Genomic DNA, 15,385 nt, shown 5'->3' with positions numbered 1-15,385 from the left:
TGCTATGTGACCAAACTGTGCTAGTGATCTACAGCCACTTTGTAGGGTGTTGATGAGAATTAGGGAGTCCCTTTCCAATATAATCTGATTCAAACAATGTCCTGCAGCAAATTCCACTACCCTTCTACCTGTAAGTGCTTCCAACTCTACAACCGTGAATGTCAAATGAATTTTTTGGGAGAGAGATGCCATCAACAAGCCTTATGTAAGAAAGTAAGGCAAAGGAAGAAGAAGAAGTGTAAACACATAGAGAAAAATTGAGAGAGGAAAATGAAGAAATTCTCTAATTGATACAATGAATGCATCTGTACAGGAAATAGAGCTTTATACAATCACATCCAAGCTAAGAACTAAAACCCCAAAACAGAGCATAACTAACTATACCAAATTCTACGGATAGCAGTTATTACATGTGCAAAGAGTAGTTATAACACGTGCTATACAACTGAATATAATTAATACCTAAACTACTTGTAGTTTAGCTAATTGATTAAGTCCTTTTATAGCTTCAGCTATCCTGGTGTCGTTTTATCCTTCTTGCCTTTCTTCCTACCCTCTGCTCTCTGATCCTTAACCATCTGATACTCCCCCTCAAGATGAGATTCAATGCTGTGTAAATTCAATATACTCATCTTGGAAAGTAAGGACTTCAATTGTTGACTGCTAAGAGCTTTGGTGAACAAATTTACTAGCTGTGTATGTGTGGGAGTAAAGAACAATTGTATCACCTTTTTTTGCACCTTATCTCTAACCAAATGACAGTCCACTTCGATGTGCTTTGTCCTCTCATGAAATACAGGATGTTCACCTATATAAATTGGTGCCTGATTATAACAGAAAAGCATACCAGGTTGTGGATGATGAACTTCTAAGTCTTTCAAGAGAGCTAACAACCAAGTCATTTCACAAACAGTTAAGGCCATTGCTCTATACTCAGCTTTAGCTGAGGATCTAGAAACTATAGATTGTTTCTTAGACTTCCATCAGACCATGAATTTCCTAAGAACACATAAAACCTTGTAGTAGATCTTCTAGTATCTACACAAGATGCCCAATTTGCATCTGTGTAAGCTTTCAAATGCAAGTCTAACTTAGATGATAGGAGAATACCTTGACCAAGACACCTTTTAATGTACTGCAATACCTTGTAGGCTGCATCAAGATGAGGTTTTCTAGGCTTGGCCATGAATTGGCTTAGTTTATGGACTGGATATGTAATGTATGGTCGAGTTATAGTTAGATATAGCAACCTTCCAACCGGCCTTCTATAACACCTAGGTCAGGTAATAATTCTCGATGATACTTGCTTAATTTCAGATTTTATTCCATTGGCACTTTACTAGGCTTACAACCTGTCATACCAGCATCTTTAAGGGTCCCTAATGCATACTTTCTTAGGCACAATGAAATCTCGTTGTCTGATCTAGCCACTTCAAGACCAAGGAAGTATTTCAAATTACCAAGATTTTTCAACTTAAATTCATGATTCAAAGTACTCTTGAGGTCTTCAACTGCTTGAACATCATTACTTGTTATAAGGATGTCATCAACATAAACTAGCAGTGTTATAAAAGTCTAATTGAACTTCTTAGTGAACAAAGAGTAATAAGATTTTGACTACTTGAATCCATACTTCAAGATAGTTGTGGAAAACTTGGAGTACCACTGCCTTGAGGCTTGCTTAAGGTCATACAAAGACTTGTTGAGCTTGCAAACTAGGTTCTCCCCCTTGCTATGAAAGCCTTGAGGCAACTACATATACACCTCTTCATGAAGATCACCATTGAGGAAGGCATTGTTCACATCAAGCTGAACCAAATGCCAACCTCTCACAGTAGAAATAGCAAGTAAATTCTTGACAGTAGTTAGTTTTGCAACAGGAGAGAAAGTGTCAGTTAAATCCAAGCCTGCTTGTTGAGTAAAACCCTTGGCAACAAGCCTAGCTTTGTATCTATCCAAGGAGCCATCAACATTGTATTTAACCCTATAAACCCATTTGCAACCAATAGCCCTTTTATGGTAAGATGTAGGCTCAGGAATTGTAGAAATAAGAGAGCGAAAATGGGCATAATTGGAAGACAATTTAGAGGAACTAATGTAAGTGGATAAGAAATAGTGAATACTTGATTTGTTGGCAGAAGAGAAGAAGCAAGTTTATCATAGACAATGGAGCTGCACTTATAATCCTGCAAGTATGGAGGTGGTTTAGACACCCTAGAAGAATTTCTCAAAGGAGGATCAGGTGGGACAGAATTGGAAGGACGATCAAGTGAGATAGAATGAAATGGAGTGAGGGCTGCTGAATCTGCAGAATCTTCAACAAGTTAGACTAAAGAATTAGAAGAATTAACTAAAGGATTAGATTGAGGAGAATTAGAAGGAATATTAGGATTGGGAACCTGAGGAAAGGAAGTGGAATGAGGTTCTGGAGAAGGAAAATCAAGCAACGAAGCAGGTGGTTGAGCCATTGAAGGGAAAAGATGGGGTAAAAGAATATTACAGTGAGGTGAAAAAGAATGAGAAGGGGAAACAAAAGGAAACACAATTTCAAGAAAATAGACATCTCTAGAGGCAAAAATCCTTTTGGTAGCTAAGTTAAGTAACTTGTAACCTTTAACACCAAAGGGCTAATGAAGGAAAACACAAGAAGTGAATCTTGGTTCAAATTCGGACCTGTTATGAGACAAGGTGGGTGCAAAATCAAATGAGCATAAGAAGGTGGTTTGCCAAAAAGCTTCTCAAATGGAGTTTTGTGGTTTAAAATCTTAGAAGGCAACCTATTAATAATGTGAATAGCGGTTAACACACATTCACCCCAATAAGAAATAGGAACATTAGATTGGAACTTCAATGCTCTTGCAATGCTTAAAATATGTTGGTGTTTCCTCTTCACAACTGAGTTTTGTTGTGGACTGGCAACACATGATGTTGATGAATAACGCCATGATTAGCATAAAAATCCTTTAAGAAAAATTCAGGAGTATTGTCGGTGATAATGATCTTGATATTAATGTGAAACTATGTGTTAATCATAGTATAAAAGGAAATTAGCAAAGTTCTAGTGTCAGATTTTGATTTCATGAGGTAAACCCAAGTGGATCTTGTGGCATGATCCACAATAGTAAGGAAATATCTAAAACCATCATGAGTGAACCTAGAAAATGGTCCCCAAACATCACAATGGATCAAGTCAAAAGCATTATCTAAAACATGATTAAGAGAAGGAAAAGGGAGTCTTTTTTGTTTTGCAATTAGACAAAGAACACAGTTTTTATTGCTATGAAAAGTATTTACATTAGCAAGCTAATTGTGTAAAGCATTAAATTTATTATCAGATACATGGCCTAACCTTATATGCCAAAGATATGGCTTAGTAACACTAGGATCTAACATAGAATTAACAAAAGACTTAAAAACAAACTCAAGAATTGAAGAAGCTTCTGAAACTAACTTGCACGAAGATGTAGTGTGCAGCAAGTACAGATTGTCATGCAATTCACCCACTCTAATCGCTCTCCAATAAGTAAGGTCTTGTATGAAACATAAATTGGAGAGAAAAACAAGACAACATGATAGAGTTTTAGTTAATTGGTTGATAGAGATCAAATTGAAAGTGAAAGAGGGAACACAAAGTACATTTTCAAGAATCAAAGTTGATGTAACTTGAATTGTACCTATATGTGTAACAATAACTTTTTCACCATTAGGCAATTGAACAAATGTTGAAATAGAACTAGTAATGTGTGTGAACAAAGTTAAAGAATGGGCTATATGGTCTGTAGCCCCAGTGTTAAGAACCCAAACATCATTACCATAAGCAGTTTTATTGGCGGGATTAATAGCAAAAACTGAATGAAGCATTCCTAAGGAAACCGAATCTAACCAAGCATTACAAGTATTACCTGAAAAGACAAAATTGGTTGAGTGTAAGACATCATTAGAACCACCAGATGTGGAAGCATGAGAGCTTAGCATTGAAATCAGTTGTTGATACTGCTTTGAAGTAAAAGGGAAAGAATTGACTTGTTGAACATCGAATCTACCTTGATCATCTTCAATAAAGACTTGATTGGCCATAGCTACTCTACTTTTCTGCTTGTAACTAGGAAGAAAACCAACTAGTTTATAGCATTTCTCCATAACATAACCAACCTTTCCACAATGACTACAGAGGCCTCCCTTTAGCATTGTTTCCTTTTACAGTCTTGCTATTGTTGCTTGGAAATGAAGTGCCTTGATTGAACCCTTGGTTCTTGACTGCAAGAGTAGTTGATTCATTGAAGGAGCAACAGTAAAACCCAAACACCTTTGCCTTTCCTCCTGAATCACTAAGGAAAATGCCTTATCAATAGAAGGACTAGGCTCCATCATAAGGTTTGTGTTTTGACTTGAGAGTAAGATTCAATCAATTCATTAAGGAATTGCATGAGATAATCTTGATGTTGAAAGGCTATGATTTTGTCATTCACACCACAGGTACATTTACCACATGAACAACATGGTAAAGGCCTGAAATTCAACAATTGATCCCAAGTAGCTTGAAGATCAGTGAAAAAGCTTGTTACTGTAGCAACACCCTGCATCATAGTTGAGATTTGCTTCTAAAGCTAAGAAATTCTTGGTCCATTGGTAGAGAATCATTTCTTGAGAGTATTCCACAACTCAAATGTTGTGTCTCTGTAAATCACGCTAATAGTGAGGTGAGGAGAGACTGAATTCAAGATCCAAGAAGAGATCATTGAATTATACTTAGACCAATCTTGCTTTTCGAGTGGTGTGACTGCCATTGAAGCATTGACAGAACCATCAACAAAGCCAAGCTTGCTTTTGGCATCCAAAGCCATTCTCATTGCTCTGGACCAAGTAGGGTAATTATCTTCAGTCAATGGTTGAGTAACCAAAATTGCACCCGGTGTTTCACCATGATGCAAGAAAAATGGACTTCGTGGATCTTACATTGGAGAAAGTTCTCACTGAGAGGGGGAAGATGAATCAGTCTGAGTATTCAACGCCATTGATGATGGCTCAAGCTCTGATACCATGTAAGAAAGCAAGGCGAAGGAAGAAGAAGAAGTGTAAACACACAAAGAAAAATTGAGAGAGGAAAATGAAGAAATTCTCTAATTGATACAATGAATGAATCTATACAGGAATTAGAGCTTTATACAATCACATCTAAGCTAAGAACTAAAACCCTAAAACAGAGCATAACTAACTATACCAAATTATACGGATAGCAATTACTACACGTGCAAAGAGTAGTTATATCACGTACTATACAACTAAATATAATTAACACCTAAACTACTTGTAGTTTAGCTAATTGATTAAGTCCTCTTGTAGCTTCAGCTATCCTGGTGTCGTTTTATCAATGAAGCACGGGTGCGGGACTCGGCAATTTTTGAAAAAGGTGGGTGCGGGTGCGGCGGGACTCGGCAATTAAAAAATTATTAAAAATATTTTTATTTATATTTTCTATATATTTTTATTATTAAAATATTCTTAAAAAACATATTACTATGCCTTGATTCACAAAACAAAGAAAGAAGAAAGCAAGAAATACAAAACACAACACAAAACCAAAAAGAAAACACAAAAGAAGCAACAAATATTCAAAATAAAATTGAGGAAGGACAGATTTAGGGTTTTTGGGTCTCATTTAGAGCCGATTTCGGCTGTTGTGGCATGATTAAAGGCCTATTTCGGCCTGTTTCGGGACTATTTCGGCTGTTTTGGCCGTTTCGGTCACCGACCGATACGGCCGAAACAGCCCGATTCTGGCCGAATCGGCTCGAATCTGCTCAAATCGGCGCCGAGTCGGTGCGATTCAAGCCGCGTCAGTCCGAGTCGGCTGGAAAAAAAAGGAAAACACGTGGCCAACGCGGCCCGACGCGGCACCGACGCGCGAGCAGTGGCGTCCCTCGCACGTCGCCACGTCGGACGCGGGTGCGGCACCTCCGGCGCCACGTCCGTGCTTCCTAGTGTTTTATCCTTCTTGCCTTTCTTCCTACCCTCTGCTCTCTAATCCTTACCTATCTAATACCTTGCTCATTTCTTATCACTACCCTGATTCCTGCTCAGTTTTCTTTAGCAAAAAGGGTGCCATCAGAATTAATTTTATACTATGAAGTGTTTGGAGGTTGCCAAGAAGTTGCTGGGAGGATCCACTGAGGAGTTGGGTTTGCTTGTAATGCCGAGAACTCCTGAAACCGATCCTTGGCCTGTTGAAGAAGCTGTCTCAGTGTAACAGTTTGTTTATCTAGGTGTATATTGTTTCTTCGGGTCCACATTGCCGAGATGAGCATTGAGAAGAGATTGGGGTCCTAATTTTCAACCACTATGCAGCCAAGTAAATCAATAAAGTTGTCACACTGTTTTAGCCTGCTGTGATTCCATAGGGGGACTTCTTGTCATAATTCAGCAAGTTTCGGACAGAGGTATAGGGCATGGTGAACATCTTCATGTTGGTCTTTGCATAGATCACATCTGTCATCCGTGATAACCCGGTGTTTCGCCAAATTCATCTTTGTTGGAAGGGAGTTTTTGCATGCTCTCCAAACCAGATTTTTGACTTTGTCGGGTACTTTCAATTGCCATATAGCCTGCCACCATGGTTTTAATGAATCAGAACTTAAGGGACTCGGTTGTTGCCTATGAATTTCTGCCAATAACAATTGGTATCTAGAATCATGGTATACTCCCCATCTACATTAAAAGACCAAGTTAAGATGTCACTCTGCTAGTTGCGACAGAGGGGTATTTTTCTCACCTCTGCTGGCATTGGTCAATCAACTCCTCCTTCCATACCCCATTTTCCTGATCCATAAACTGACATACCTTCATTCCTATGTCCATATTCTGGATTGGTGATACAATCTTTGGCCTCTACTTGACAGGAACCCAATTATCTCCCCAAAAACTGATTGATCTTCCATCTGCAGTTCTCCAAATCCCACCTTTTCTAATAACATCTCTCCCTTTCATGATACTTTTCCAAGCATGCGAAGTAGAGCTTGGAGTCTTTGCTTCCATAATAGAGCAGTTCGAAAAAAAATTTGGTATTAGTCCCTATAAGATGATGGCACGTCAATTTTCATTTTGACTCTAGCATTTAAGGCACTGAAACTGATCTCTTTTAAATTTTAGGAACTAAAAATCACTTATAGGCTAAACATTAAAGGATGAGTGCATTTAGTTCTAAAAATTTATGCTATAAGAAACCCAAAATTTTTTTTCGTAGTTTATGGATTGGCTGTTTTACAAAGTAGTGGGGACATTATCATACCCAAAAATTGATTCATCTATGTAAAGCCCATTAACACACCATTGAAAACCCAACAAAAAGACAGGCCTTTCCCCACTAGTATAAAGCCCAAGTTAAGCCCATACAAAGAAAGGGAATGCAAGGAATGTACAACAATATTTTCTTTCCTTAATTTCAAACTTTGTTTTGGCACTGAATTCAGAAGATTAATTGGTCTGGTTGATAAGTTGAATACAATCACACACTTTAATTGTATGTTTGTTTCTCAAAAAGAAAAAGAAAAAAGATTTAGTAATTATCCAATATTGCTTAGGAGAGTGTGTCGTGTATTATATAACTTATCTCATGCCACCTTAAAAGTTACCATGACTTTTGAGTGCAATTGTGGTGTGCCTTTGTGTTGGAACCTCTTTCCCTCTCCCTTGTTTGTGTGTTTGTTTCTCATAAAAAAAAAATTGTAAATAAAATATAGGTTAAAATACAAATTACACCTTATAATTTTGCTTAAAATTTAATTTAGTAATGTAATTTTAAATCTGTTCAATTTGTTCCTCTGTCTTTTAAATTTATTAAAGCATGGTCTATTTATGATAATTCAATTCCAGTTCCATTGTAGACAAGGAATACATTACTTATTGGGAAATTAATTGATTTACATTTCAGTACTCAAAAAACATAGCATTTTCCTCCACACAAAAAAAAAAAAAAAAAAAATTCTACACAAAATAGTACAGAGGATTTGTATTCCAACTAAAATACCCAATTAACTTTCCAAGTGACAATAAGTATTTAAGACAATTTTCCAATAATCTCAGCCTTAAATCACTATTTCCCCCCCTTTTTTTGGTATAGTTCTACCACAATCAAAGCAAACTTTTACTGGAAAAAAAAAGATTTAAAAAAAAAAAAAGACTAGAGCTATCAACCACTTTGCCACCTCTCCCAAAGACTTCTATTTTATTATTATTTTACTTTCTATTGGAATGTGGATATATGAAGTGATATAAATCACTTCCATAACTAAATTTATACTCATGTATGCCTGGATTGCAAACTTTTATAAAACATGATCATCTCCGAGATTTCGCTAGGACAAACCAATTATATAATGGTTCTAGATGTCTCATCCATCTTAATTTACAATTTTGGATATACACCACTATTAGTTTCTTTATTACCGTCTTCCTTCTCCTCGTGTGTGTGTGTGTGTGTTAAAATACTTAATATTCTAAAAAAAAAAAATCTTAATTCACACTTAATCATCCACTAAATTAACCAAGCTTTGATATCACTTGTTGGAACTCAACCGAGTCTTATGTGAATTATGAAAATTAATTAATAATAGGACTCTTTCCCAATTTTTGAAAATCCATATTTCAGTGTTTGATTCTTGTTAGCTGCTCTTGGTTGCAGGCTTGCAGCAATTGTTTTTGTTTTCTGCTGCATTGTTGCTTTCTTTACATGTTTGTTGATCAATGAAATTTTTACTCAATTCATTTTTTAAAATAAAAAGAAAAAAGAAAAAGAAAAATTGTACATTAAACCTAGCTTTATCCTACATAAGTTGTAATATGGCTACCATTTTATTCAATGACTTTACTCTTGGTGACAGTTTTGTGTGTCTTCAAATGCTATATCAAGCATAGAAAACTTGAATAATAATCATTTTGGATAGAGCTGAGCTAAAGATGTTACTTCCAAACAACCAAATATACGGAAAAAAAAAAGAGAGAGAAAACACTCACCTCAAGGTTACTTCCAACATTTAGATTGGTAGGTTCAATGAAGAATTTAGTAAGTTGCTTCATGCTTGTAAAATTACAAACTAAATTTAATATACGTGACAATACGTTAATTGTTTTGGCCATTTGGCTGGTACGAAACAACAATCCTAATTAGCTAAGCTTAAACTCAAATGTAAATAAAATAAATTAAAGTCTAGTATAGAATAAAAATTACGAATTTCATGCACCAAAAATTATGTGGACTAAGTCTAGTATAGAATAAAAATTAAAATAGCATTCATCTTTTCTATAAAAAATAATTAGTTTGTAACCCATGCATATGTATGGATACATTTAAAAATATACAAATAGATGGATAGAATAATTCCTACATAAGTTGCGTACATACTATTCATGATCATTTATATATATTTTGTTAGCTCTTATAAAATTTTGTAAGAATATTATTTAGTAGAAAATGCAAATTGGTCATGCTTGTTTGTTTTATTTTAGGAGGAAAAAAAAGAGTTTGTTACTTTTTTACTTTTTTTTGTTTTTTTTTTGTTGAGAAAGTTGTTACCTTTTTACTTAATTTGTTATTGTGATACAATCAATTTATTTCAATTGTGCATTTTCCAAATAAGATATAGCAATCAATTTTTTGAACCTGGTATACTTTTTCATTGAAATTTATAATTGAAATTATATGACAGTGCATTTGGAAATTAAATTGGGCACAATGATAGATTAACTCTTCGCAAGAACTATTGCATCTATTACATTGAGGGTGACCTTTGATTTCCACAATGGAATTAAAGGTGTGTGGGTGATAGACAAATGTGTAAAACTTCCAGACAGGTGGCCATTATATGTGTTACTTGAGATTTGAGTTTTTGCTAAGAATACATTTTGTATGTGCAGGATAATAACAATTTGCACAATAGTAAAACCAATGCTTTGAGTTTTGTTTTTCTTCACAAATACCACAATAATATTCCTTAGAGTCATCTTTAACGGTATAATAGAGAGTAAATGAATGCTTATGTTGCTTGTACCTTTTGATTTGTGGTAGTGTGGCACATTTAAAGTCTATAACAAATTCATGAAATATTGGGTAACTTTCGGAATCATAACTACTGCATTTTTGTTCAAATATAATGCTAGAGAGAAAAAGTTGGTCCTCATGACCATGGTGGGCAAGGATGTCTGAGATTGAACTACATAAAACATCAAGACTAAACTTGCATGGCTCACAACTATACTTGAATCCATTGTAATAACGCTCACATGCATAATACCAAAATGTCCTACCACTCAAATAAGGTGACTTTGGGAAGAGAGTAGTGGGTGTCCATGAAGTGGGTGTCTCTTTTGAGTGTGTAATTTAGCACAAGATTCATGAAGAAAGAAACTACAACTCACACAACTGTAAGGGGGGCAGGGGGAATGTCTTGTACGCACCCGTCGCATTTTTCAATATTTAGAAACTCATCATCAGAAAGCTTTAGTTCATGCTTATGACTAAAGTGTTTAATTTCTATGGCTATTTCAATTCCATCCTTCCCCACTTGGATTTTTGTGAGTTTATAAGCTACTAAGTCAACTGATTGATTGAGCTATAGATCTTCATTCTCCTCCTCTTAAAGTTCTCTTCTATTTATGTAGTCCGCAGCACAATCAAGGTGGGCAATAAAATCACATTTGGAGCAATAGTAAAACCCATAGTTTGTGTTCTCCTTTTGAACACAAATCTGACAAGATCGAGAGTTGGATTGATGAAGTTCAACTTCAAGAGAAGAATGAGTGAGATGGAGGGGATGCTTACGACATACAACTTTGAGTCTGTTGCAATGAAGCACAACTATTATCAATCCAGAAACCAGCACACTGATTAGGTATAGGGACACTGATTAGGCACACTATTATCAGTCCATACACCACTTTTCCAAACCAAACAGGGCCTAAGCATAGAAACCAAAATTATACCAAGGGCAAGACATGTCTTGTGTGCATGTATAAGGACCTATTGCCGTATTCTAGGCATATAGCGTGAGTACTAAACATCACAATGAGTAGCTCATTCCATTAGCTAGCTAATTCATATGGAATAAATCTCTGGCTTGCCTTCTGTCAGCTCTTTGGTCTATTGGAAAGAGTGGCACTCTTTTCTTTCTATCTATAAAGAAGTACTTAAGTTGAGTGCAAACTTCACAAATTATAAGAGTAGACAAAAATTACATATTGAGAGTGAACAGAACCAATTTCCCTAAACTAAAACTTTTAGCTAGAAAGATCATGCAACTCCTAAAATGCATTTTCAACTCATTGCACACATATACATACATGCATACATAAATACATACATCTTGTGGAAGTATGATTTTATAGTTCATCAACACATAAAATTCCTTTGTATGACTTCTACCCAAGATCAGGAACAGTGAAGTGCTCATCATCATCCTCTGGGAATTCGATTCTTGGCTTCTTGTAAGGCATGTTGGATTTGACAGGTCTGTATGAGGTATAATTGCTTGGCTGTGACATTGGAAGCTGAGGAACTTCCGCTGCTGCTAAGGCCTCCTGAGGAAATTGGTCAGCAAAAAGTCCCATGTCTGCTATCCATTCAAGCTCTCCTAGTTCAAGTGGCTCTTTCTGCAGAATATTACAAGGGTGGTTAAAAAGGTAAACCAAATTATCAATTTAAAATTTTCATCAATTTCCAATGTAATAGCAAACCAATGTTGAAAATTGTTGAGTTCGGAAAGTTGTGTGTATACCTTCCAGGGAATAATAACATGTAAAGACTGGAAACCAAAATGAAGTCCTGAAATCTAGAAAAACCATTTTAAGTGCACATTACTTGGCTAAGCCCATTTTATGTAAACAACACCACACTTCTTTTATCCAGATGTCTCTTTGAATCAGATGGTGTTAATTTAATGCTAAAATTACAAAATTTATAGCATTATTAACATACATAAGAAGTGAAATATATGCTTCTTTCTAGTGACACATTATTCTTCCTAGGTCGCAAATTCACTTGAAGTTTACGAAAGCCAAAGTATTACTGAGCTGCCAAATGAAATATGCAAAATGAATACATATAATCTTATGCTAATATTAAATATGGTTGATGATTTGCAGAACCTATCTTTTGAGTTACATGAACCACAAGATAGAAAAATTTGTATGATACCTGGCAATATGATCCCCAAGTTTCCCATTCCTAACATTCATTATGAAGACAATGGAGTCTAAATTATTGTAATGAGTAAATACAGGTTGACTTAAAATAAAAAAAATTTCTTACCTTGTCAGAGGATTCAGGATCAGAAAAATGTAGGAATTCATCAAGAGCCCACTGAGATGAAAAGCTAGAAGCTTGTTGTGTGGGCGTTTTCAAGGAAACCTGTTGCTTGTTCTCATTGGGAGGCTCCAAGCTACTTTTCTCATTTTCCTTATTACAACCGGAGCTCAAAGCAACACGGATTCCAGTGGCCAGGAATCGCTGATGGTTTGCTGAAAGGCTACCAGCTGAATGAATTGGTTCATCGCAATCCTGACAAAAGAGGGCTCTGTCTTCGACACAGAAAATGAAAGCAGCCTTATCCTGTTTTATTGAGAGAGAGAGAGAGAGAGTGAGAGTAAGGGTAATAGAGATAGTCCTTACAACCAAAATGAAGTCCTCTTTGTTTATCTCAAATCAGAAGATTGTAAAGCAAACACTAATCAGTAAGGGTAATTACCTAGATTGAATCATCTAATTCTATAATTAGCAAACATAAAGAAGTATTAAACATAAGACAACCATGTCCCAAGATATAGAAAAATTCCTAGAATCTACAGAAAGAAATTTATTATATAATATTATTGCCTCTCCTTCCTCTCTAATGCATCATTTAAGTTGTTTTGCATCTTCTTCCCTATGCCATGAATTGTAAATGGAATTGGTACACTTGTAACAACAACGCACATGGTACGATCCAATTTAAACACTGAATTTATGGTCATCAGTTGGTGGTGAGCAAATCAATCAATTTATAATTGATATTGTTTTAAAAGCAGGCATCATTTTCACCACCTGGTCAGCTGCATATCTTCAACCATTTTGTTGATTTTAAAAATCCTCCAATCACGTAATTTGTCCAATACAGTCTAATCAGAATGCTGTCCTACTCCTGGGATAATTGTATTGATTTTGAAAAGTGGCAGGGTACAGTGTTCTCAAGAAAGAATAGGAGGCCAATGTTTCATGCCCTATTAGGATGACTTAAAAGATCCTATAAAATTAGAGAAGAAAAGAGGTATCGTAGTCTTTATCTTAAGGGCATTCATACATTCACAGGAGATCCGGGTATTAAGGTTTTGTTTAGTCTGTGAGAGCACTAGAATCCAATTCTATTGGATTTTGGATTTGTGAGAGATAAGAGGTAGAAAGGCTTGTCATTCTCGTTGCTGATAGTGGATTCCTTTTCCCTTCACCACCACACAAATCCTTCTCTTCATTGCTTGATTTTATCAACAAATTGATTAAAAGGCAACGCGATTGCATATGCATAGCACAAGGTAAGATATGAATTAACCCTCTAGAATACCATTTGTTGTTAGAGCATATGATATTAAGCAACAAATTCACATAGAAAGTTGGAATAAAATGCATAAATACACTTCAACAAACCTATCTCCCAGCAAAAAAGTTCACATGAAAGAAGGTACAATATTTTGAAAACCATCTACTTAAATCTAATGCCTCAAATTACAGATTTTGATGCTTCATACATGCTATTAAGAATTGTAAACACCAAGCAAATAAACCTATAAATTCAATCTACCAATAAATCTGCAGTAAATAAGGAATAGAACTATCAACAATAATGAGAATTAAATAATAAAAAAATCATAAAATATAGAAAAGTTAGGAATTCAATTACCTGGCAGATGTCACATCTAGGGAGCTTGTTGGAGTGGCACTGAAGAAGAAGCCTCTGGTGCTTGCTTGCAAGCTTGTTCGCTGCATGAACTTCAACGTCACATTTTGCGCACAGTGCTGCCTCGTCTGCACAACAAATAATTGTTGCTGGGGCTTTCTCACACACATCACACTGAATTTTCATCTTCCTCTTATAGATCTCACCCTCCTCTTTCTCAAAAATCTTTTCTTTTTCTTTCCAAACTCTCTTATAAAACTAAAAGATACCCACCTCCTTATATCTCTTCTACTTCCCTTTCAAGCTTTCTGATTGTTCAGAATATACAAAATAAACACAGAGATAGCTTTGTTTCAAGATTCAAGAACTACCCAGATAGAGAAACGTTGTTAGAGAGACACTAACAGTACAAAGGCTTCGTTTTTTCTGTCCTATGAGACTGTTCTAACTTCCAAACCAAAAGCAGGCCAAACATGTTGAAAGTTTGTCCGGAAGAAGAAAGTCTCAAAATGATGGGAAAGAAAGAGAAAAAAAAAATTATAAAGATAAGAGAAAACAAATATAGTTGTGAGTGTGTGCACTTGAACAGTGAAGAAGATACAGAAAGTGAAGTGATTGGAGGAGAATAGAAATGGGTGAGGTTGTGATGATAAGAATTTGGATCTAGTGTATCAAAAACCAGAAAACTAAGTAGATTCGTCGAAGCAACTAGGCTCTGTGGGTGTCGGGTCACTTTTCTATGATTGTGTGGTTTTGGAGTCATTGGGGCTGTAACAAGTCACAGTAGCCACATATTTTTTCTTTTGGGATATTTATTATGAGATTTAGATAGTGTGTGTCACATGTGCACAGTGTAAGATCATATAATATATAATTTCTTTCCGTCTTTGCAGATCCCAATTAAGGCAATTAATTTTATCTTAATCATGTTTAAAATCAACAAAGTGACAACTGGTTAAATACACTTGCATCAATTAGGGTTGGGCACTCCAAGTTCTAGAAAAATTTTCTATTGTGAAAGATCAAGTTGTTTTGGGGATAAATAACCAATATGTTCAGAACTTAAATTTTGGGTTTGCTTAACAAATATTAAGACAAATTTATACAAGCCAAAATTTAATTCAACTAGTTACTCCTACTATTTTTTGCATTGCTTGCATTAGGGTTAGGTACTCACAGCTTTAGGATTTTTTTTTATTGGAGTCATCAAGTTGTGTTAGTGATAAATATTCAAACATGTTTAGAACTTGACTTTTGGGTTTGCTTGAAGGATAAGACAAGTTTAACACTCTATAAGGGGTGAAAGAGGAGGGAAGGAAAAGGAAGAAAAAAGATCAGTTTTCTTTGTTTGGTTGACATGAGAGAATGGAAAATGCATACAAGAGAAGAAGGAAAAAACAATCAATCTACTTTTTTTTTTTTTAAATAAGCGAAAAGTTTTTCCTTTCCTTTGCCCTCTCCTTTGCAAA

The 15,385-nt window shown here is 35.5% G+C and overlaps 1 protein-coding gene across 1 annotated transcript; it reads right to left on the bottom strand.

Moving 5' to 3' along the window:
• Positions 1-11,183: 11,183 nt before the first annotated feature.
• On the bottom strand, positions 11,184-14,701 carry LOC142632260 (B-box zinc finger protein 24-like). Its single transcript, XM_075806686.1, has 3 exons — positions 13,920-14,701; positions 12,299-12,598; positions 11,184-11,640 (listed from the first exon to the last, which is right to left on the bottom strand). Exons 1-3 carry the CDS (start codon positions 14,100-14,102, stop codon positions 11,410-11,412), a joined length of 714 nt encoding a protein of 237 aa, XP_075662801.1. The 5' UTR covers positions 14,103-14,701; the 3' UTR covers positions 11,184-11,409.
• Between the last annotated feature and the right edge of the window lie 684 nt (positions 14,702-15,385).

The sequence above is a fragment of the Castanea sativa genome, chromosome 4 (assembly GCF_040712315.1).
Source record: "Castanea sativa cultivar Marrone di Chiusa Pesio chromosome 4, ASM4071231v1".
Taxonomy (NCBI): domain Eukaryota; kingdom Viridiplantae; phylum Streptophyta; class Magnoliopsida; order Fagales; family Fagaceae; genus Castanea; species Castanea sativa.
Note: the sequence above shows the minus strand (reverse complement) of the source record. Positions and strands in the feature narration are given on the sequence as shown.